At 39.1% G+C, this 26,005-nt stretch overlaps 1 protein-coding gene across 3 annotated transcripts in view; it reads left to right on the forward strand.

Moving 5' to 3' along the window:
• Positions 1–26,005, forward strand: part of FRMD4A (FERM domain containing 4A) — a 352,592-nt gene that overhangs the window by 241,618 nt on the left and 84,969 nt on the right. For all 3 annotated transcript variants that reach the window (XM_027838551.1, XM_027838548.1, XM_027838550.1), the window contains exons 8-11: positions 2,005–2,088; positions 10,676–10,741; positions 10,950–11,007; positions 14,737–14,823. In XM_027838551.1, coding sequence (XP_027694352.1) covers positions 2,005–2,088; positions 10,676–10,741; positions 10,950–11,007; positions 14,737–14,823 — 295 coding nt within the window. The remainder of the gene's footprint in view (positions 1–2,004; positions 2,089–10,675; positions 10,742–10,949; positions 11,008–14,736; positions 14,824–26,005) is intronic.

The following is a 26,005-nucleotide window of genomic DNA, read 5'->3' on the forward strand; positions in this document are numbered from 1 at the left end:
AGTAGGAGAAGAGAAGTGTTCAGAACAAAGCCTTGGGATACACCCATGGTTAGTAGTCATAACTTGGATGAAAAACAAACAAGAGAGACAGAGACGTGGTTAGACAGGTAAGAGGAGAACCAAACAGAACAGTCTAGAAAACCTAGAGGGAAAAGAGGGTGATCAACAGTGTCAGAGTTTGCAGAGAGATCAAGAAGAACGAGGATTGAGAAAAAGTCATTAGATTTGCAATTAAATGTCATTGTTGACTTTGGAAAGAACAGTTGCCATCAGATGAGAAGATGAGAAGACCAACTGCAAAGGATTGAGTGAGAGAAGAGAAAGTGCATGTACCAATCGTGCAGATTTTTCTCAAGAAATTTAGCTAAAAATGGAGATAAGAGATGTAGGTCTGTAGACAGCAGGAATGGTGGGGTCAAGCAAGGGCATTTTACAATGGTGGAGACAGATATGTTTATAGACAGCAGGAAATGAGCCATTGGATAGAGAGAGAGTAGGGGTGATAAAGGGGGCAATCCATCGGAGAAGACAGAATTGGATGAGGCATGTGTTTGCCTTAGCAAAGAGAAGATTCACTTCTTCAAAAGAGACAGAAATAAAAAGGGAAATTTATTTCACCTAGGACCAAAGAGCTATCTGTGCTCCCCTCATAAATCCAGTGGGGACTGGTAGCATTCTAGGAGAGGAGACTCCCCTCCTGTGTTAGGCAATGAGGCTCTTCCAAGGATAAAGAATTTCTATTCCCAAGATAATACACTTAGTACTCCTGTACTTCCTCACCAAACAGGTTTCAGTAGTTGTGAAAGAATCTGAGCATCTGCCCTATACCTTTCAAGTAGTCTTTGGACCTCAACAAAAACAGAATTTGTGTGATCTGTGTGTTGGAAGATGAGGGTTTTTTTTTTAATGTTATTGATGTATTTGCAGGGTTTTCTTTACATCACTAAAATTTCTCTCAATATACTTTCCCCTCTCCCTGTCTCAGAGACCATCCCAGATAATAAATATAAAGAAAAAAAGCCAGAGAGAAAACATTAAACTAATCAATACATCTTTTAAAAGTCTAAAATGATGTACAATGTACCATATGTCTGAAAAGAAGTATGGTGGGGGTGTCTTATCTCCCTTTTTTCGGAGCAATACTTGTTCTTTGTAATTTTGCAACATTAGTTTTTGATTGCTTTGTGGATGATGTGATCGTTATGTATATTATTTTCCTGGCTCTGCTTACTTTACTCTTCATCAGATCATGTAAATCTTTCCAAACTTCTCCATATTCATTGTATTCTTTATTTCTTATAACACAGGGTTATTCCATTACATTCACATAGCACAATTTTTTAGCTAATTCCCAATTGATGAGTATATTATTTCCAATTATTTGCTATCACAAAAGGGCTGCTATCAATATTTTAGTGTACGTAGTGGCTTAGACAATTATTTTCAGCATATAGTCATTCCCAGAAAACAGATCTGATGTTGTATGGGGTCATAAGGAAAGCATAACTTAGTTACCAGCTTCTTAGAGCCCTGAAAATCTCATGGAAAAACATTAACAAAGGTATACATTTCCCCCTGCTAGCCTTTCTGTCACCACCCCTGCCCCTGCTGCATACAGCCTCTGCTCTCGCTCTGTCTCTCTTCACTTCTCCTCATCTTCCCTCATCCAGAGCCATTTAGAGTATTCATTCTGTCCTACTGCACTCCAAATACAATAGGATTTCTGCCTGTAAGAACTCTGCTGTGGTTTTTGCAGTGGAAGTAAAAGCTGTTCTACTCTGGGTGTGTTTATGTGTCTGTGGGTTGTGTGAAGATAGTTGTTGTTGTTTTCAAAGAAAAGTTCTGGATGATAAATAGAGTTCTCACCACTTCTCAGTAAAAGTTAGTAGATGTAGGTAGAATCTCTGGGGCAGGCAACTGGGGCAGGGTACATATATCATTTTCGAGGTTGTTTTTTCAGAGTCTGATCCTGTTTCTTTGCATTGTTTCTCATCTCTTTTTCAGCAATGAAATTGTAAGGAGCGATTTGAAGAAACTGCCAGCACTCCCCACCCAAGCACTGAAGGAGCATCCATCTCTGGCTTACTGGTAACCTACCCATAGATCTCCAGACTTTAGTCATCACTTCACCTGAGGCTTTCCCTTCCCTTGCATGCTTAAAAACGAAATCTCCTAACCTGTCTATTCCTCTGCCAGGCTAACCAGAGAGGATTCTCCCATCAGTCCTTTGTCCTATGTATTCTGTTCAACTGTTCAATAACCTTAGGTGTGCATTAGATTTCTTTGTGAGATTATATATTACGGTAAAATAAAACACTGGGTGCTGTGACCATGAGGAGCAGTGAGTTTTGTTTTTAATCTGCCCTCTGTGGTTTCATTTTGGAATCTTTGCCTGCTTCTAGAGCCTTTTATGTACTTCTAGAGTTTCATTTTGAGAGCGTTATCATATAATGTCAGATATGCAAGGTTTCATGCTGCTGGGGGAAATGACAGGATTTTTTTTCTTCTTTGCGAAAGAGATAGGGCCATTCTTTACCTCCAGCTTTCCACATCTCCAAAACCAGCTGCCATGTAACATAATACACTAGTTAACTATAGGACTTTCAGTGACTGATTATAAGTGAATTAGAAATTTGAAAAGTTCCCAGCTCAGTGTTTTGTTCATGAATGAGTTGGACTGGCATTCCTATAATGCGTGTTGAAATGATCTCTGGCTTTTTTCCCCATTTCCTAAAATTTATTCCAGTCTTCTTAGGAGCATTTGTAAGATAACTTTCTGGGAAACTTTAGAACTTTTTGCCCTTTAACAGTATGAAACACTATTTAAAAAACAGCATTCTGAAGTAGCTACTCTAGGCTGTTTAACAAAAAAAAAAATTGTTAGATGTTAGAGGCAAGTCAATCCTGCTATACTGGAAGATGGCCCTTTTTAAAACATTTATTAATTTACATTCTGAGATACATGTATTGTCAATGTTTCACTTTGCCTGGACATATTTTCCACTCAACAAACTAGTATTTCTAAAACCAAGATAGTTTTAGCAAGCCTCTTTAGCTAAGAAAGGGCATGTCTTAATATTAGAAATTCAAAACATGTTTATACTTATCTTATAAAATCCGTTTTGCCTAAGAGACAGAATAATACTTAGGGAACCAACTTAGAAATTGGAAAACTTATGTATTCACCATGACGTGGTTATCCTGATTTTCAGTGTGATCATATCTCTAAATTCACCTCTATGGTTTTGTAAAATCATAGACTATCAGAGCTGAAAGGGACCTCAGAAGTTATCTAGTCCAAACTTTTTATTTTACAGATGAGGAAACTGAGGCCCAGAGAGGGGAACTGACTTATGTGAGGTTAGATAGCTGGTTAGTGGTAAATCCAGGTTTGGCTTTTTTCAGTTCTTAAATGAATATGTTATTGCTGTCCTTAAAAAAAATGCCATCAAGGTTAGTGCATAATAGCTGTTTGTTTTGTAATGTACCATTTTGTAGAATTATAATTGGCTGAGTAGAACAAAGTCTATTTAACCTGCAGGCAATTGAGCTACATAAACTTCCAGACCTATAGTCTTTCAATCGTGTGCACTCACACAAAAAAAAATATTTCTTTTTCCTTGTTCTTTCAAACCCACTGAACATCATCCACTGTATTCTTCTGCCTTCTGATGATTGTGCATCCTACAGTGTAGTCCCATAATTCTACCATTAGTGCACATGACTGCACTCTCAGGAGGCCAGTAGTGAAAGGGGTGGGAATGAAAGAAGTAACTATTGAAGTCTTTTCTCTCTTCTAGGATTACAGGATATTTGCCACTAAGAATCAGAAGGGAGAGGTTTGACCTAAGCAGATGTAGTCACTACTTATCTTTTAGTTTAGGAGAGAGATCCATCTGTATCCCTCAGTCATGTCTGCCTATCTTCATCTATTTCCAAGCACTTTGCAGTCATTTGTTCGTCATTTGCACATTAATGAATTCACTATCCCTCCCCACCCCACCCCCAGGCCTATATAGGTTCCATGAAAAAAACTATTTAAATTCTAATAGAATCATACTTACTATTTTTCATCATGAAAATATGTTACATGCATTACATAATTATGCAAGAGTCTTATCAAGTGGAAAGGAATTTTCCCTTTCTCTCCTCTCCTTCTCTCTCTTTCTCTTTCTCTGTCCTCTCTTCTTCCTCCTTCTCTCTCCCACTCACATGCAAGCATACATCACTCGTGTACTCATGTATATAACTCTCCCCCAACTTCTTTCATATGCTGTCTTTTTGATATAGATTTCTTTACCCATTAACCCCTCCCCCCCATAGCTTTAGTCCATAGTTTTTCTATCTTCATTCTCTACCTATCCCCTTGAGGGCCACACTCTTCTTGTCTATGTGCCCCCATGGAGACCCCAGGTGGGCAATCACCAGCCTCCTTGCTTTTCTCAAAATGGTTGCAGTGTAAGTCTGGGGCTTTGTTTTCCAAGCAGGTTCGTTCAGGCTGCATAGCCTGGTTCCTGTACAAACAAGTCAGTGGTGTGGACTACCCTGATAACTCACTGCTGATTGGACAGGGCTCTTTCCCTCTTTGATTTTTTCATTGTTCTTGGCAGATATTCAGTAGTTCAATCTATTTATTTGGAATTTTTCAGCAAAGCCCTTAAGGAAGGATATTTATACAATTATATTTTGTGCATGCATATCTGCATATGGCATATGCTGATTATAGAAAATAGAATCAAAGATATCCGTAATCCAAAGATGCTTGGGGGGGTTTTCTTCTTCATCTCCAGCTATCATCATTCATCACCCGTGTCAAATACTACACATTATCAGATGGGAAGAAATATTCCAACTCATAAATCTGTATACCAAACCAAGCCCTTCTCCTCCCTAACCTAGAATCATGTATTGTACAGGTAGGAAATAACTCATTTTATAGATGAGGAATATGAAGTTCATAGATGCCAAGTGCCTTGCCCATGACACAACTATAAGTGGCATTCAAGTCTTCCAACTCTTAAGAATCCAGTGCAATTTACTCCATACCACACTATCTGTGTTTGTGTTTTGCCAAATGAAGGCCATATGTCCCTTAGAGATTCTCCCACTCCATTTATTGGTTTGCTTGTTTGTTTTTATGTGTCAGACATACCTCAGAAGATAGCAGTATGCAGAGTAGATTCACAGCCTGGATCAGGGAAGGTACTGAGCTAAAGTACTCAATTGGAATGTCTAATAAGATATGACTTGTAATCCCAGTATAACCTCTGCATTGCTGTGTGACCTTGTACTAGGTCATTTAGTCATTCTTTCATGCCTCAATTTCATCTGTAAAATGGGGCTAACAATAGCAATATATTTCTCCTAAGGTAATTGAGAGAAAATAAATAGTCTCAGAATATAATTAGAAACTAATGAAAGGTACAGCATGATGTTGAGTAATAATGTAATAACTCTTTCTGCTAAGATTACCCTAGAAAAGTCACTTAACTCCTTTGAACCTCTGCTTCTCACTTTGTAAAAGAGGTATAATGTTTGTACTAGCTACCTCACAAGGCCAGTCTGAGGAAAGCACTTTATAAACTTTTAAGAACTACAGAAATGTGAACAAGCCCTGCTGCTGCTTCTGCTGCTATTACTACTACCACTACTACTACTACTACTACTACTACCACCACCACCACCACCAATAGAAGTAGTACTAAGGAAGGACAATTTTAATTTAGACACAGTGCCAAGCCTAAAACTAGTCAGTAGTTAGAATTATATATATATATATATATATATATATATATATATTTTAATATAAGGTAGCTGTCTTCATCTTTTTGTTTTATGTAAGGTTCTCCTTGTGCTGCCCCCAACCAATTAATTTTGTAAAGCTGGTTCATTATAACTCCTGGATCTCTGATAGGTTGTTCCACCCAGGAACAATTATGTTGATAAATGTTTAACAACTGGTTCTTTGGAGATGGAAAGCTAAGTGGCACAGTGGATAAAGTGGTGGACATGGAATCAGGAAGATGATCCTCCTGAGTTCAAATCTAACCTCAGACACTAACTGTGATCCTGGGCAAGTCACTTAAATCCTGTTTGCCTGTTTTCTCATCTGTAATATGAGCTGGAGAAGGAAATGGAAAATCACTCCCAAATCAAGCCCTGGTTCATAGCATTTGCTGATTTCTAAGGTGTTAATGCTCATACTGAAAATTTAATAATTAACTCTTGCCAGTTCCAACTGGTTCCATCAAACCCCTGATTCTACCTATTCTAGGCTGTTTCTTAGCGATGAACCTGAGATCACTCAGGAGCTAAATGGCCAAAAGGGTATTTCAAGCATTTATGTGTTTCTCAGCTCATACTCATACTATAAATGAGTTTATACAGGACAGAAGAAGTTTAGATTGAGGCTTAAAAAAGGAAGGAGTCTAAGGAAAAAGTAGTTAGTTGTTATGGCATCACCAAATTGTCCCAGAAAGTGGAAGGGAAAGTAGAGTCTGGGTTGAGGGGGCTGTGTTCAGGTTGGAGAGTCCCATAGCCATCGGCAGTTGTTAGCTTTTCACTTTAGGATGTACTGGAGAGAGCAGTGGCTGGGGAACCAGAGAACTTTAATTCAGACTCTCACTCTGACTCACATTTCTTTTGTCATATTAGATAAATCATTTAACCTCTGATAGCCCTGGTTTCTTCATTTGCAACATTAAGAGGTTGGAAAAGATTGCCTCTGATCTGGAATGAATCTTTATTAGTCTTAAATCTATGATCCATTATCACCAGATATGGCTGATGGAAAACTAAACAGCTGAAGGGCTGGCTGACCATTTTTATGTGTTTCATTGGTGTCCGACCATTTTTGCATGTTTCATTAGTGTCCATGTGCATAATTAAAAAAGGTTTACACTGATTCTTTTCCCTGAGCTCTGCATAAGATGAACAGGAAAAAATAGTAGTCAATGCCATTGATATGACCCACACTCTAGAAACTGACTTTGTAAAAACCCTATATGATACAGCATTAAGGGTACCAAAACAGCACAGCATTTAGTGTAGGAGGTGGGTTGGTGCAGAGAATCTGGGAAAGCAGCTGTGGCATCTCCTGCTGCCCACTTGAGACTGACTTTCTTTATCTAGTGTGAAACAAGGCACTGCAAATTCATAGGCATATGTGTACGCATGGAAATATCCATAGACCAAGAATTCCTTCTGTTCTTGGAGAAAATGCTGCTCAGTGATTTCCTTTGCCATGTTAACATTATTTTTTTCCCCATGACTTGAAGTAGACTTAGTAAGGTGGAAAAAAAAAAGCCTCAGTAGAAACAGAGTGAATTCCTTTAAATTCCTAAACGTCATGAAAATAGTTGTCCCAATGAAGAAGCTACTCCTTCCTTACACTTACCCTGCCTCCTCTTTCTTTGGGGGCAGTTGATAATAGTAACAATTTACATCTAAATCTTTCATCTTTACAAAGTGCTTTCCTCATAAGAACACTGTGAAGTCTAAATATTATTATCCCCATTTTACAGACTAGCAAACTGAAAGGTTAAATTACTTGCCCAAAGTCATATGTAGTTAGGAAGTGTCAGAGCCAGGATTCAGACCTGATTTCAAATCCAACACGTTTCAAAATTCTGTAGAACTTTAATTGAAAAATACAATGCTGTGCATTTATATAGCACGTTTCAAATGAGCTCAGGACAACATGCAGAAATATGCAAATCTCTATCATGAACAAAAAAACTAAAAATATTAGAACAAAAATAGAGGAAAATTTGGGATAAATAAAATAATGAAGTCTTGATTCTACTCCTTTGCTACCTGTGTGATCTTGGGCAAGTCGCTTAACTTTTCTAAGCCTCAGTTTCCCTATCTGTAAAATGAAGTGGTTGAACTAGATAACCTTCAGGCTCACTTTTAGCTACATGTCTATGATTCTATGATTTTTTGAAGGGCTGCTCTGTACAGTAGATAGAAAATTCATTGAATTTGTTGTGCCAAGACAATATTACATCTATATTATAGATTCAATAGAAATTCATTGGTGATAGATCCATAATAGGTAGACCAACAATGTGGTTAAGAGCTCTCCTAAACTATCGATAATGAGATCATGCAGGACAACCAGGTCTTCTCACTAATGTTACTCTAGTGCCACTCTGAGAGGGAGAGCATGAGATTGGATCAATCAGCTATTGGTCTTATTCAGTATGGATATTTTTTTTCTTGAGGGAGTGGAGATCCCACAGATTACCCTGAATGGTTCTCTTTCCACTGCACCCACTTTTTTGCATCTGACCAGATTTTCTGTCCTTCCCTTTGTGGAATGGAACCTTCTAATCCCATGGCCCTTTTGAGGTTTTTAAATTATTTTTATTGCTGACAATAAATTTAAAAAGACACTTTATACCAAGGTTTACTCTTATCCCATTCTTATCCACTGCTCATCTTTCTTATTTCTCTTAGAAAAAAATGATCCAGAGTATGCTGATCATTTTGTGATAGAAGTTGGGAAAAGGGGCTGAATTGAAAACTGGATTAGGGGTATGGGTAAAAAGTTGGGCAAGGACTGGAGATGGTGCTAATTCTTGTGCTGGGGTCAGAGAAGCCAACCTTAGCAATGAGGGATGATCACCCTTGGAGTTTGCCCTCACTCAAACTTCTCCCTCCACCCTGACACTGAAAGTTCTGCTGCCCCACAATTGAAACAGCCCTAGGGCAAGGTGACAAATGGAGACTGGATAGGAATAGGAAAGGAGACAGTGGATCAGGGAAGGTAGAAGACTGAGGGATCCAAAAGAGGGAGAGGAGAGAAAGCCCAAATAGTGACTGGGAGCAAGGTGGGGAGGAGGTAGAGGGGACATGGGACAGTGTCCTTGATGCCATAGTCCATTCCTGGGTGAGTTCAGTTACCTTTAATTAACAGAAATTCAACCAAGGAACATCCAGTGGCTGGACCATAGTTAGAACTCTGAATTTTTTCACCTCCTTCCAATCTACCAAGTTATTGGCACATGGACAGAATCAGCATAGGTTACAGTACCACCAGTGGCATTAAGTAACACTTGTAGGTGGTACTTGGTTCCATTGGCAGGCTTAAGAGATTAACAAGAGGAAAAGAAGAAAGGATTAAAGAGGGAAATGAAAAAATAGAAAAGAATGATATAAAGGAGGAGAGAAGAAAAAAGAGAAGAGAAAAAACAAAAAAGGAAGGAAAGAAAAGAAACATTGGATTGAATCGAAGGAGAAAAAGGGAGATGTAGACATACAGTAGAGAATGCTAGCAAAAATTTCCTAATGTGCCCTACATTTCCTAGTCCTAAACTGTTAATATAAGGTAATTTCATTGAGCCTTCTTAGTCCAGGTCATATGGCCATTAGTTAGTTGCAAGATGAGCACCTACTATATTCCACATTTTTACTTTTCATTGAAGTCCTTTTTAATCCATAAGAATTATTTTGTCTTTACATTATTAATTTCCCATCATCCCCTCCAAACTGAATTCTCTTTGTGACAAAGGAAAAAAATATGCAAAAACAGAGACTGTTTGATAATGTATATGATATTTTCTCTAGTAGACTCCTACCTCTCTGCCATGAAGGAAGAGATATGTTACCTCATCTTCTCTCCAACACTTTCACTGACTTCTCCATTATTCAGAGTTTAACTTTCTTTTAGTGATCTAATTCACATTTATTTATTACTACTAATTGATATGTATTAGGTGTTATTATTACATTTATTTATCATTTTGATATTATGTGTATTTATTTTAGTGATCATTTACATTGTCGCAATCATTGTGTAATACTGTTCTTTTAATTCTACATTAAGTTTACTTTGTTTCTATTGAGGATAGAAAGGGGGAAATGAAAAGATAGGAAAGAGTGATATACAGGAAGAGAACAGAAAAAAGTCAGAGATAGCACAAGATAAAATATCCAACCTTGTTCTTGTCTTCTCAGAACTAGATAACTTTTCCCTCCTTAATAATCATAGCTCATGTTAATTTATTTCCATTATCTCATTTGATCTTCACAATAACCAAGTGAGTGTTATTACTGTCCTCATTTCCCTAATGAGGAAACTGAAGTAAATAGAGAAAAAAAGACATGTCCAGTGTCATATAACTCTTCAGTGTCCAGAGCAGGATTCAAACCCAGATCATCTGGACTCCAAGTCCAACACTCTACCCACTATGCCATGCTGCCTATCTTTCACCTCATGCTACACACACACACACACACACACACCTCTTTCTCTCTCTCTCTCTCTCCCTTCCTCCCTCCCTCCCTCTCTCTCCCTCTCTTTCTCATTCCCATCTCCCTCCAAAACTTCTCCAGAAGCAACACAGCAATGTCTTAGCACCTCGCAAGAGGCTATTCCCAAAATCTGGTCTCCAACTACACCACTGTGCATTTGACTGAATTAAGACAATTACAGTCAAGCTGGAAGTCCTTTGAGAAAATTGTTTCTTAATCAATCTCTAGGCAGTCTGTGTGAGAAGTCTTTTATACTGAGAATAAAAATGCCACTGCAATGGGGAAAAATCTTTTCCACCTGCAGTTGTCAGGTCCTGGAATCATCTGGGAATGATCCTTTGAGGAGAGGTAGTTCAGGTAGCAAGATGCTCACTCACTAACCTGTACAATAATTAAATGATATTTCTTCTCTTTCCAGTGAGGACAGAGTAATAGAACACTACAAGAAACTGAATGGTCAAACCAGAGGCCAAGCGATTGTGAAGTAAGTGGGAACTCTCCAGTATTAATGAAGGTTGTTTTTGTTTGTTTGAAAACTTCCCTAAGGATAATGTTTCTATTTTACCTTCAAGTCAATGCCTGACGAGGGAAATCTTCCATGCAAAAGAATATAGAATAAACTAATTTTTACTGAATGATGACCCTGGCATGTTTTCTTTTTGTGTTCATGTATTGTATTCCTTATTCTACAGTTACATGAGCATCGTAGAGTCTCTCCCTACCTATGGAGTACATTATTATGCAGTGAAGGTAAGTGACTCCAGAATAGAGGAACCCAATTTTTTGAGGGTAACAAACTTCCCTCTTGAAAAATATCCCTCAAAAGGAAAAAAAAAAGAAAAATATCCCTCTCAGTTTTCCACTGAAGCCATGCTAAAGATTTTGCTGTTGTATTCCTTTAGTTAAAAGGGCTGTGTGCTCCAAGCACAGAACTCAAGACAGTTACCAAATTCTGTTCCTTCCAGTTGGAGTGAATACAAAAGCAATAGAATACAAGAAGCCAAACTGGACATAAACAAAAGCCATGCAATTGTAAATATCATCTCTTTTGAAAGCTCTGTGTATTAACTTAAGACTTTCTAGTCTTACATCAATTTTTTTCCATATGTATGCTAGGTGGCATATTGGATAGAGCTCTGGGCCTGGAGGCGGGAAGACCAGAGTTCAAATCTGGCCTCACACACTTACATGTAACCTTGGTCAAATTACTTAATTTCTGTTTGCCTCAGTTTCCTCAAATGTAAGATGGGGATAAAATAGTAGGTGCTTAATAAATGCTCATTTTCATCCTTCCTTTCTTCTGTCCTTCCTTTAGACTTTATTCAAGTTCCATTAATCAATTCAATTTCTATGATACAGCCAAATGCTAGGATCATATACTAGAAAACCAGGGCTAAAGGTCATATGATATATTCAGAACCCTTCTTGTTTAGTCTAGTTAACTTATTTCAGATTCTTACAAGGTTTGCATTCACAAAGTTTTCTTTGATACCTAAGTGTGTAATGAAAACCCTCTTCCCACTGTTTTGTCTTCATAGAAATGGAGGATAATTAGTCGCCACTTTCAATTAACTAACCCTTCATACACTTATGAACCTCAGAGAATTTCAAGTTAGAAGGTTCATCCCATTGCATACTCTTCTTAAGGCTGGGCCTCTTGGCCTGTCCTCTGCTAACTTTGGTTGAGTGATTTGTAAAATGAAATCATGGCAAACCTGTTATAGGATCCTCAGAATCTGAGGAAGGAATCAAGAAAGAATCAAGCATTTACTAAATGCCTATTGCATGCCAGGCACTGTGCTAAGCACTTTATAAATACGATCTCATTTGGTCCTCATGACAACCCTGGGAGGTAGGTGCTAGCATCTTCCACTGTGCCACCTAACTGCCTGAGTTGGAAGACTTGCAGGCCCACTGGATTATAACCAAAGAAACCTGTAGTTAATCTAGCTACTTGAAGGAAAGGGGTTTATTGATCTGAAGGATACTGGGAATTCTTGCACTTTGGCTGTAGTATTAAGAAGTACTCCCATTTTTAAATTAGATGCTTTTAAGAGCTACTAAACTCACTCCAATTTGCCCTGCTATTATTACTGCAGAGAGGGAAAAAAAATTCCAACTATTATAAGAGAAGCCTCATGGAAACAAAATTATGTATTTTGTTTGGCTTTTTTTTTTCACTATAGAAATATTCTAGATTGAGGAATAGCACAATGATCTGAGCAGAAAATTAGAAGCCTGGAATTTTTCATTTCTAAACTCCAATTCACTGTGTGTTCTCAGAGAAAGACTTAATTTCAACTTTTCTTTCTCGATATGGAGGTTAGAATTCTCTTCAATCTACCAACTCCAAAGGCTTCTACAAATATTCCAAAGAATATGACAAGTCTGGTGGAGACTTTAAACTTCACTGCCCATGGTCGTGGCCTTGGCTTGGACTGCTGAACAATTTAACAAAAGATCGCTTTATGTAGGCCCTTCTTGTATGTATTCTGTCTTTGAACAAACTTTGGAAATGTGCTTTTTTTGTACTTTATGTTAGTGAGCAGCAATAAAGCTTGAGTTTCTAGGAAACTAAATGACTTAGGATTCTTGACTCTTTTGGAATTTCAAAGCATCGGTAATTGCTCGACTCCCTCTTTGAATAGAAGGCATAGGAGTCCAAGTCTGCCTAAATCAGTTCTATCAAGATGTAACATTTTGTAGCCCTGCTATTTCATAGGATTCACTCCTGCTATGATTACTGAAAACGTGATATATAGACATGGATTTTGTCAAGAAAGTTCAAGCAAAGACATGACATCCTTAAAAACATGCTTCAAAAAAAACCACCCATACCCTATATTCAAAGCCTCAAAAACAAAAAACCCAACCATTTTCCCCCAAATAAAATCCTATTCTGATAGAGGGGAGGTTTTAGAGAACTACCTCTGAGGTCCTGAGACATGCCAGGCCTTGAAAACACTTGCCATCCTACAGGTTTTGGCTCTCAATGGGATCAGAGTTAGAGACACCTGGTTATTAGTGGGCATTATACTGAGCAAAGCAGCTGAATGTTCTCACTATAGACCTACAGCATCTTTGGGGTTAGTTAACAGCCCTTGAAACTCCAACAAAGAAGAACCTCCTTTTTATATCATAAAAAGGAAAAGGTAATCTAGTCCACCCTTCTGGAAATCACTTTGTAAACTTTTGATGACTATATCTACATATAGATATAGATACACAAATGTGAGATATTAGGCAGGTGTTTAGAATAACTATTAAAATTTTACTATCTAGTCACAAAAAAACTTCTATTTAAGTAAGAATCTTTATGTTTTAATTTTTATGCTCTTCCTCTCTCCCTCTTTCTTCTTCCTTCTTTCCTCTCCTTCTTGTCTTCTCCTCTTTCTTTTCTCCTTCCTTTCTACCCTTCTTTCCTTTTTTTCCCTTAAATCTCCCAGGCTCTATTCCAATACTGATAAACTAGCTCTGTTTCGCTGACCTAGGCTGGTTTACCCCTCTTTAGAGGCAGCCTGCTAACCCTCCAGTCCTGGTTTACCATATTGCTGCCTGATTAAGTGTGGATCTCTCATTACATTTTAACTCTACTGCTATTCAGAGCTCCCAAACTCAGGCAATCCACCAGCCTCAGCCTCCCCAGAAAAAGGGACTACAGACATGCACATTACTATAATAATAATCCCACTGGATGCCCAAATGCCCTGTTGCACTGTCATTTACAACCTTTCACTATACAACTCAGAAACTGTCCTTGTCAGTTAATTCCTCAGTTCCAGAAAGCCATCTTTATTGTTCTGCTCTAAACTCCCACAAAATGCATTTATTCATTTCTGCTGAATGAGGGAACCAACCCTCAATCCCCAAAGCCTCAAGAATAAAAAGGACAAGGCATTTGTCATAGAATCATAGAATTTTAAAGGTTAGAAATAATTTAGTTCAACACCTCCTTTTACAGCAAAGGAAACCAAGGCCCAGAGAGAATTTCCATGTAAAGTAATTGTTTATTCTTATTTAGTATTCATGTGGTTACCCAAGGTCCTGGGACTAGATTCCTGATCCAGTACTCATTCTATTATACCATGTTCTTCCTCAGCATTGCACACATAGTAAACCCTTACTAGATCATGGAACACTGTAAGAACTGCATAAAGTAGATGAAGCTCCTAACTTTGAGGAACCTATAACATGTGATGTTAATACTTCTTAAATGACTTTTGGAATGATGATAAAAATCACAATCATGATGATAAGCTAGAATTCATCATTTTGTGCCAGTTCGTAGACATAATTAAAGCTGCCTTTAGAAAAATTCAAAATGAACAAACCTTCCCTGTATCAAGCTCCTCTCCTCCCTCCACCTTCTCAAATGAACCAGGGACTTTTCCCTTGGCTCATCTTTAAACTTCTGCCTCTATAGACAATGATATTAATCCTACCTCACTTCCCCCCACCCCCTTTTTTTTAATATCCTAGGATAAGCAGGGAATTCCATGGTGGTTAGGACTCAGCTACAAAGGAATTTTCCAATATGACTATCATGATAAAGTGAAGCCAAGGAAGGTAAGTCTGTTATTATTTGTTGTATTAATGTCTTGGTATCTTAACTAGCCTGATGGAGGAAACCGTTGGTCCCATAAACATGCCAGTCATTTAAGGAGATAGGCATCACTTAAAACTCATCACAGATTTCCCTAAGCAAGTTATTTTCCTTGCCATCACAAAGGAAAACTAAAAGTGAGAAGGCCAGGTTTCTCTTGTCTCTGATCCCCAAGAACCAATGAATGATGTTGTATTTAGGACAAAAGGCAAACCATAAAATCCATTGTTTGGGGTTTGGGGGGAGGTTTTATACAACTGGTTAACTCACTCGGACAACTTTTGTTCCCTAAAACAGAAGTGTTGGTGAACCTTGATAGCCTATTGCATTCCTTAATGTACCAGAGAAAAGGGAGAAACATAAAATACATTTGAATGGAGAGAGTACGTGTAAATCAGTGACAATATCCTTTGACATCAAGACATTGATGATAAATCTGGAAAACTAAAGGACACACAAAACAGAGAGGAAAGCCAGGCAGGAAGCTGTTACCAAAGTCATTGTCAACACACAACAAAAGGTTTGAAGGGGCTTTCTTTCCTTTTTTCCTTAGTTTTCACACATTTCCCAGACCAGAACAAACAGAAAAATTATAATGGAAAGATCTCCAAGGAGAATACTAACAATCAGGTTTCCTGGCAAAGAATGATGGCAAGAAACCAGTTCAAATTCAAGGACTCATATTAAAAGCATATCAAGAGAGAAGGCAATATCGGCCTATTATGTCATCCTAGATAGCTTTCCAAGCTTCTTTATCCATGAGTAGAATTGTAAGGCACTCTGCATATCTAAGCTTATTTAGTTTATCCAATTAGTATTTGGCCCTAGTTTACTTCTTTATTAAATTGGTAGAATAAACTGGCCCCAGAGAGGAGAACGTTAGTTTGGTTATCACTGAGTACACTAAGTTCAAAGAAAGGAATTTGGACAGAAGATGGATGGATGGTTCACTGAGAAACAATTCAGTAGGAATTTGGCTTTTTGGGGGGTTAGGGGGTGATGTGTATCATTATGTGGCTGTCTTTGAAATCTCTCCCATTTTTGTTTTTGTAATCCATAAGAGGAGCTGGGTATTTCATTCTTATTTTTCTGCCTCTCTGTGTCTCCGCTGCCTATTTCCCACACTGCCTCTTTGAATAATCCTCTATGCTATTCTAATTCTCTTGCTCTCTTTCCTTCCCTCATTTTCTCCCCTACATATCTCTTCATTTTAGAATAATGGAATATTAGCTCTGAATTGGGACCTTAAAGGTCATCTCTTCAAACCATATTCCCATTTTCGAAGTGAAGAAAACAAGACCCAGGGAGGTAAAGTCATTTGCAAAAGATCACCCAGAAGCAAATGATAGATCTGGGATTAGAACCAGACTTTTGACCCAAAGTTCCAGCTTCTTTCCACTAAACCATTTCATGTTACAAAGGCAAAAAAAGACAAACAAAAACAAAAGCAAAAAACCACCAGGAGCTTCTTTAACAAAGCTTTGCAACTCATAATTATTCATACCAAAAAATAGAATGTTAACATCGAAAACTGTCATCTATAAAATAGATAATTCAATTTTGATAGCTTCAAACCTCCATCTCACCAAACTTTTTCCAAGAAGCACTTACAGGTATCCAAATTTATTAGAGCTTAATGTATTGATATATTTTGTATTGCCTCTTTTTCTGGCACAACTCTAGTTCAGATACCAGTGACCACTGTTAAGACTCAAAACCAGAATGCAAGACCAGAAACCTAAGTACTCGGTGTCTGAGTCAACAATAACTGTGCAGGATCTATCCAGGTCAGGGGATTAACAAAGGAAAAAGGTTTCTGTCTTCCCTTAGTTATTATTTCAAAGCTAGACTAGGTTAATATTAAAAACCTATAATGTTTTTGTGGCTTCTGAGAACCCGTTTGAGTTATCTTAAAACGTGTTTGTAACTGAGGTACAACCAGGTTATCAAATCCAAATCCTTTGTGGATTCTCTTTTTGGATATCTCAGCTGGGTGATTTAATGACTCTTCATTTTGGTGGATGTTGTGGACTAGCTTGAAGGTCCATTGGAAGTAAGAATAGGAGAGGAAGAAAGCATGATCCTACTAGGAGATTCATTCCATAGCCATGAATAAAGAGCCTCACTTCTATGTCACAATTAGAGTCCTAAATTAGTGTTGAGTTGAGACTTAATAATAGCTGGCATTTTTGTTGTTGTTCAGTTGTTTCAGTCATGTCTGATTCTTCATGACCTCATTTGGGTTTTTTGGGGATTTTTTTTTTTTTTTGCAAAGATACTGGAGTGGTTTGCCATTTTCTTCTCTAGCTCATTTTATAGATGAGGACACCGAGGCAAACAGGGTTAAGTGATTTGCCTAGCATCACATGGCTAATAAGTGCTTGAGGTCAGATGTGAATTCAGAAAGAGTAGTCTTCTTGACTTCAGGCCCAACTATTCATTGCACCACCTAAGCTGCCCACACATGAGAAAATAAAGGACACAGTAACAGCCACATTATGGAATGACTGACTTTGATAGACGTACCTCTTCACAGCAACTCAAGAATCTAAGACAACTCCAAAAGATTCATGATGGCAATTGTTATCCACACCCAGAGAAAGAAATATGGAGTCTGAATGCAGATGGAAGCATACTATTTGCTCTCCTTTTCCTTTGTTGTTTTGTTTTATTGCTTCATTCTAGTGGTTCCTCCCATTAGTTCTAATTGTTCTTTACGTCATGACTAATGGGAAAATACACTTAATATGACTGTCTAAGTAGAGCCTATATCAGATTGTATGCTGTCTTGGGTGGGGGGGAGAAGTGGGAAGGGGAGAAAATTTAAAACTCAAAATCTTATGGAAGTGAATGTTGAAAACTAAAAATAAATTAATTAAAAACATGACATTTTCATTTCAAGGAAAAAAAAGAAAATAAAGGACAATAAAAGGCTTAAACACAGAATTACGATAAGCACAAAATAATTGATCTTTTCGGTCTGATGGCTCCTTTACATAAATGCGTCTGTCCGTAAACGTAATTCTATTTTAAAATAAGACTTTAGAAGAAGAAACTAGCTAAGACATGTACCCAATAATATGTATCCCCAAAGAGAAACTGATGAGAAACTGGAATCCTAAGAGACTGAAGTCAGGATGAACACTTTGCAAGTCGCACTGAGCTCATGGTACTGACCAGCTTTTTTGTAGGGCACCACCCCATTCCCAAAGCCACACCTGTCAACTAAAGCCTCACAACAGCACTCAGAAAGGAGTAGGGGTTGGCCCATACCCCGCACTCTACATGGAAGTCTTCTCCACTATATTACTTCCAGCTTAGGCTGCTCTTGCCCCAGCATCAGGCTTGAAGTTTTCCTAGAGCTTCTGACCCAGTTGAAGCAGGGGTGGCAAGTGGCATAATGATAATGGTGAGCATTGAGTACCACAGTGGTAGGGGTGAGGCTGCCCTCCCAGCCTTGGAGGGCCCAGAGGCATCCTGTGGTAAGCAGGGTTTTAATGACCTTAGCAAACAATTAACACAGTCAGAAGAGCTAAGCAGCCTAAACAGATCCTCTGGAGTGTTTCCATATGCCTTACAAAAACATTGCCGGCATGCTGAAAGCTCTCCAGAAATGGCAACTGACTGTTGGAACTTGCTCTAGGTTTTCCGACTCTGGCCCGGGGGAGTTTTCACAGCTTTTCTTCCATCTGCCAGTGGGGTCAGATATTGTACTGCGTAGCTCACTAGCCCTTCTGGGCTCGGGCTGCCTTTTGGGAAGAAATAAAATATAGTTTCCCCTTTAGAAGTGGGATGGAATAGAGGAAGTATCCTGTATCAGGCACTAGTGGTTTGAAATTTCCTTCAAAAAGGATGGCCCTTGGGGCAGCTTGGTGGTGCAGTGGATAGAGCTTGGAGTCAGGAGGACCTGAGTTCAGATCCAGCCTCAGACACATAACACTTACTAGCTGTGTGACACTGGGCAAGTCACTTAACCCCATTGCCCTAGCTAAAAAAAAAAAAAAAAAAAAAGGTGACCCTGCTTTCTTCTGAGATCCACTTCTGCCCAGGAGTCCATTGCCCTGCCCCATGTCCTGGAGACCACCTAGAGACCACCTCGATGAATAAGCTACTATGCAGAACTAGAACTCAGCCTACTACATGGCTTCCACATCTTTGAGAAAATGGCCAAAAAGAAGCCCTTTAGCTCACCAGGAATTGTTAGACATGTGACAGAGGGACCCTGCAGACTAGCCATGTGTTGTTCTTAATCCTTTCAAGCTCAAATGTCAGTTTGGAAAGTATTCTGGGACTGCACATACAGAATAGTCTCACAAAACTACCCCAAATATGCAATACCTAGATATAGAAAATCAACTGTTTGTACTCACCCCCATGCAAATTAGGTTTTGCCCAAATGCCTCTGTGCTAAAGGAAATCTGATTTAGAAATCTAAAATCTCTAGAAAGGATTTGAACAAGTGGCCATTTTGTCCCCTTCATCAGCATCTTGGATTCTCCCTTTTTCTTTCCTTCCCCAACTATTCATTCTTTCTCATTCTCTTACCCTCCCTCCCCACTTCTGTGTTCCTTTCAGCATCAAAACACTATGTACCACATTCAAACACACCTTTTTGTGATCTTATCTTTTTGTTTCTTCTTTCCCATGGCTCCTTTATATTAAGTTTTATGGGGATTTGTGTCGCCAGTGGGAGTATTTTGAGGTGTTTGTACTGACAGAATCTACCTGTGTTGAGTTTTTTAGGCCACTGTGAAAAAAGATTAGAATTTGGCACTGGCAAATATGAGTAGATGTGGCCTATAGGCTTTTTTTTTTTTTTTAGCATGCCTGCCAGTCTGCACATGTGTGTATGAGAAGGGGACAATTCAATGCAAGAGTTGGTTTATTACATAAATGTTGCATTTGTTTCAAGAAGTAATGAAGCAAATATAATCAAATTGGTAATTCTAGCTGATGATAAAACTTAAATTTTGTGTTGACTTGGATAACTGGTCAAAGAAGTGGACTTTGATTACTGGGGAGAACCTTCAGTTATCTTCAACAACCAATGACAAGTGCCTTTTTCTTTGTCCAACAATAGGCATCAACATTTAGAAGATGCCCCCATGATAGAAAGTTATGCCTCTATAGTCTCATCAGGGTCATGGGGAACCTCTAGAGTTCATCAAGGATTCTCCTAATTCTTCCCATCACAATATAAAAGTTGGACCTTTTTTTTCATCCTTTGGTCTTGAGAGTAGTTAAATAGAAATCTAATTAATTTCGACAAAGAATCTCACCTGAAATTTCTCACCTGAAATCAGATTTTAAATTAGGCAGCAAAAAAAAAAAAATCAGCTTGGCAGACATTTTTGATGACAGGGCTTTCTGATTCCAGAGGAAGACCCCAGATTCTTTATATCTGGCCCCAAAAATTTAGAAAGTGCCTTCCCCTCAAAAGGATCATGGTAAACAAATGCTGTTTACTTTGATCAACATGATCCTCTTTTAAGAGTTATTTCAGAGGTGACCATGTTATCACACACACTGAAGCCCCCAAGCTCCATCTGTAACATACCCAATGCAAACTAAAGCATTCCACTTTCTTTTCCCTTTCTGAAATCGGTGGATAAGTTTTGATGTCTCATGACAGATTGGTATACAGGGGTGGGGAACCTGTGGCCTCAAGGCCCTAGGTCCTTAGGTACAGCCTTTTGACCAAGTCTGAGTTTTATAGAACAAATCATTTTATTAAGGGGATTTGTTCTGTGAAGTTGGGATTCAGTCAAAGAGCCGCATTCCAGGACCGAGAAGGCCACATGTGGCCTTGAGGCAGCAGGTTCCCCACCCCTGGTATAACACAAAGAACACTGAATTGGACCACGTAGGATTTAAGATTATGGATTTAGCCATGGGAGGGACTTTAGTGTCCACACCATCTAACCCCACCCCTCACTTTACGAATGAGGTTACTGAGACCCAAAGAGGCTAAGCAATTTGTCCAAAGTCTCCTAGGTAATAAGGAAAAGATCCAAGATTTAAACCTAGGTCCTTCCATTTCAAATTCAACATTTAACTTAGATTACAGTCTAAACTCTACTATTCACCCTAGGAAAAGTCATATCCTCTTTTGGCCTCTGTGTCTTTGCCTGTAAAATGAGGTGTTTGGCCTAATGTCCCCTAAAGGTCCCTTATAACTCTATACCCTATTCAGAAATTCCATTGCTCCAAAGAATAACTTTTTAAAAAATTAATGTTAAAATGGAGACTCTACTGTGGCAAGGTATTCTATAGAGGGAAAAAACCAACAACCATCTATGTACTAGTATCAGTCATCATCTATGGGGCCCAACCAATCTTTCTCGTGGGGAAAAACAGCAGTATCATTTTCTTGTTGTCTGGCAGTCTGTATTTATTTATTTATTTGATGTGCTATTAGATGGGCTTTTATGTACACTTAGCTGTTCAATTAGATGCATTATGGAGTCCCCAGTGAAGCTTCAGAAACAGGAGTGGGTTTAAATGGACTGGTGTTTATTCCAATTTAACATTTCTTTCTGAAGTGGCCAAAGCAGCTTTATGTTGTCCCTGAGAACAACTTCCAACCAGGGGAATTTACTCTGGGAATTGATGTCATGGCCATAAATTAGTAAAGATTTTTGAACTGAGTGAATGAGGGGACAAAGAAAATCATATTTATAGGAAATACTCCATTTAATTGTGCTCTGATTCCCAGTGGAGTTGCCCTGTTTAATTATTCAGTGTAACCATTTCTGTTAAGAATGATTTGTTTTCTCTCCCTTTTGACTTTTTTCCTTATTTCTGAGTGCTCTTGCTTGGTCTGGTTCTGGATTCTTATTCATACTTTCTTCAGCATTCTCCATGGGTACCGAAGCCTGTGCTGGACCCTTTATATATTTAACATTCTTCGCATTTTGTAGTCTCTGCTCATCCCATGGTGCTTTGATCAAAGAGCCTCTCCCCCATTCTTATCTCCACCCCCATCACCACTTATCAATCCTTCAGATCTCACAAAAGAAGGTTGAGTGGGCCTTGGCAGGGTTCAAAAGCTTGTCTGGAACAGTTTTTGGCATATGGGGCATCCTCAAAGACCAGCCCTGCAAGAATGCTTGTCATGAGAAAAATCCACTCTTAACAGTGTCACTAAATTTTTCTATTTCAAAAACCCTACCACCACTCCCCACCACACACACACCACACCCCATTTTGGGATAGTTTCTTGAACCATTGCTAAACAACCACAGGTGGGTAAAAAGCATGAGAAACATATTATGACACCCTAGACTTTCATACAAATATAAAAACTTGGTTTACAAAAACTAGCAGATAACATAGAGAATTATATTCGAGTCTCAACTCTGCCACTGATTAGCTATATGACCCCAAACAAGTCAACGCCCTCTCTAGATTTTAGTGTCCTCATCTTTAAAAAAAAAAATAAAATGAAGGACTGGGACCAGCTGATGTCAGTCATATGTTTCACTGTCGAAATTCCATGCCTCTAACTCATGCACCTGGAAACACTGACCTGTAACTTAGCAGCTGTGAAATCAGTCCAGGTGAAATTGCCCCTACCTGGTTATTATAGGTGGAGAGCATCCAAAGTCTCTAGAGCAGGGGTGGGGAACATGTGGGCTTCTAGGTCCTTGGATACAGCCTTTCGACTGAGTCCAAGTTTCACAGAACAAATCCTTTTATTAAGGGGATTTATTTTGTGGAACAAATCTTTTTATTAAGGGAATTTGTTCTGTGAAGTTTGGCTTTAGTCAAAGGGCCGCACTCAAGGACCTAGAAGGCCACATGTGACCTTGAGGCCGCATGTTCCCCATCCCTCCTCTACAGTAAGCCCCATAGAGATGTGAGCTGCTCAGATGCTAGGAGATATCTATGCTATACAGACAGCATTTTCATTTTGCCCAGGATATCTACACTGTTGGGCATTTTGCTATGGTGATTTATCAAAATATGGAGAAAATATGGGATTGTTTTAAGTCTTAGTAGTTTGAAACTGCTTTTAGACTTTTGAGACATCCTATGTATCACACTCTGCCTCTCAGGAAGTTGTGACAGACCACTTCTAAGATGAAAGCAACATTACCTTGGATTTTTATAATGAAGCCAATTCAAAATAATCCAAAATCTGATTCCTCCCTGGGGCAGGTACACCCTTAAAAGCTACCATTTCAAAATTACTTGATCATGCAAGAATATGACTGAATTTGACTTTATTGCTTATTAACTATGTGACTTTGGGCAAATTACTAACCTTTCCATGCCTCAGTTTCCTCATTTGCAAAATGGGAAGAATAATATTTGCATTGCCTTTACTCACAAGGTTTATGTGGATATACTTTGTACTGTATTATACTGCACCATATACATAAATATGATCTGTTGCTATTATGTAAATAAGCCACTAAAAGCCCCCGAGTGAATTTTAACTAAGCTGGTTGGTTCATTGTTTGTTATCATTTTAGGAGTGACGGTTTGTTCTATAGTACGTGAGTCCAAAAGTCATAGCTTCTTTGTGTCTCTACTTTTCCCTTTTTGAAAAGGGAATAGTGAGATGTGACCTTTTTATTAACTGGAAGATTCCAGAGAATGCTACATTCCCCCCATTGTTGCTAATTACATAGCAAAGTTGTTGGGTTTTTCTTTGTTTTTTAATCACTGAAAAAGGTTGGTAATAGCAGGCAGCAAATAGCACGTGTTTATAAAACTGAAGAATTTTTTTCTTGGTCTATAAGTGGGGAAACCCAGAGTCTCCCAGTTCATCCAGAGTTACTATCTGGCCCATACCTGACCCTATAAAGGGTAAGCCAAACTTCCAAGGATACTAGACATTAGTCTTTTTTTTTTTAAGTGAGGCAATTGGGGTTAAGTGACTTGCCCAAGGTCACACAGCTAGTATGTGTCAAGTGTTTGGTCTGAAGCCGGATTTGTACTCAGGTCCTCCTGACTTCAGGGCCGGTGCTCTATCCACTGTGCTACCTAGCTGCCCCCGACATTAGTCTTGGCTTTAAGTCTCTCCACCACCACAACCATTCTCCCCATCCCCAGCATAGATCCTATCGATGTGGACCTGTGGCCATTGTCTTTGGATGGTCTATTCTCAGATTGTGGGCAGCCTGTGCTGTGTTGCTAAGAGGGATACATCTGAGCTGATTGGGAGTGAGGAGAGAGTGGGAGGGAGAGATGGAGAGGGAGAGAGAGGAGGGGGTGAGGAAGGGAGAGTAGAAAAGGAGAGACTGGGAGGGAGAAAGGAAGAGAGAGAGAGGGAGGGAGGAGAGAGAGAGAGACAGACAGAGACAGAGAGAGAGAAAGAAAGAAAGAGAGATCATGAAGGAAATGGTGGCCAGGTAAAATCAATAGAGGCTTGTTTGAATGAATACTTTGATGTGGGAGTAGGAATGGATCTAAATTGTTCAGAAAAGGTCACTGAAAGTATACCCACCCCACAATACATACACATTCATATCCTTCCTATTTCTCAGCTATACACTAGACAATTTGCCCGGAGACAATCTGAAATGGATAGAGAGTGTACTTAGTGGGAATATTTCTGAGGTCAACAGAACAGGTGAAGAAAAAAAGAGAATGGTGAAAAATCATATAAGCAATTTGAAGATTTGAGGGAGAATAAAGTAAGGTACAATCCAAGTGTACCCTGGAGAAAGATTGATCAAATTAGAGTCACCCTAGCAAAAAAGAATCAGAGTGGAAAGCTGACCATCAGTGGAGCTCTGCCAATCCTGACATCCTGGGCAAATGCCAATTAATCCAAAGACCGGATGATACTTGATCATATACTCAAAATCTCTTTTTCCTCCCTGGTCCCCACACCTTTTATCTGTTGGCGTAGATTGCCCTGTAATACCCAGGGTTCAACTTCTCCAACATCAGTTGCTGTTTTCCTACAGCCTGTTTTCCTTCCAGCAACTGATTGGACATTCACACACAGAGTTGAGAAGCCATATAAATAGCTGTTGATTGTTTACATAGCAGGGGTCAAACTCAACAACATTTGGTATTTATAACATACTTCTCTAAACACTCTACCGGCCAGCACAGCCTCAGATTTAGACTCCCAAAACATGTCGGCAGAAACATTCTGTTAGCATTAACCCAGAAGCAGAGTTGACCGTATATGTGTGCTTTGAAAAAGTAGAATCAAAACCAAAAGTTTTTATTGGGTAATAAACCACTGCCAAGCAGCTGCCTGCCTCTACTGCAGTGAACCATGTACAATTAGCCAATTAGCCACTTACACACAGTTGGAGTTTTCTCTGCAACATCTTCCCTTTTTGGCCGAGAAACTGATTTGTGTTCTTAGTTACAGATATAAAATGGTGGTCATGCAGAAAGGAAACAATCTCATATTGGGCCAAAACTCAGAAAAATTCTAATGAGGCCTGTCCAGCAGGACAGCTCCAGCTTCATATACCACACAGTTCTCATGATCTGGCTTTTTCCAGGGTACATTTGGTGGTCTGAATGAGACTTCACAATTTTTTTCTCTAGTCAATCCTCTCAAGCCCTTTGGAAGGCAGATTTATACTGTCAGCTCAGATGTGATGTGGTCCCCGAGTCCCTGAGACCAAGCCTGACCTCATTCAAGGAAAATCTATGCTCCAAAATCCAGAAAGGAAATTCAGTAGAAGCCAGGGTCCTAAAACAGCTCTAATATTACAGTCTCTTCCAGATGTTCACATTTGAGTGGAAACTAAATTCCATTCCCATTTCAACAAGTGTTATAAGTCATGGCCCAGTCAATCTCTGGGTGTGCGTCTATGGAGTCTGTGTATGTGTACATAAGTATTTAAGTTTATGTTTGCATCTGCAGAGTTGGAAAATCATAAAAAAGCTGGTCCCCAGCCAAAAGTGTCACTAGCCAGCTCTGTGAAAGTTAATGATTCCTTGGCCACACATCATCAGTCAGCTAGGAAAACTTGCTCTCCTGTCTGTTTCTCCCCTGATTAGAAGTGGCTGGTGATGCTGCATCACCATCTGGATGTTTGGGTGCACATAGGGAAGGACCCTGGATGGGAGTGCCCTTTACTACTGAGTCACAACCAGAGGGCAGATCTGTGGAGACAAGGCTGCAGAACAGGACGAGAGACGACAGGGTCTGAGAGCTTCTTGGGG

This window comes from Vombatus ursinus, unplaced genomic scaffold (genome assembly GCF_900497805.2).
Source record: "Vombatus ursinus unplaced genomic scaffold, bare-nosed wombat genome assembly UNPS02014830.1, whole genome shotgun sequence".
Taxonomy (NCBI): domain Eukaryota; kingdom Metazoa; phylum Chordata; class Mammalia; order Diprotodontia; family Vombatidae; genus Vombatus; species Vombatus ursinus.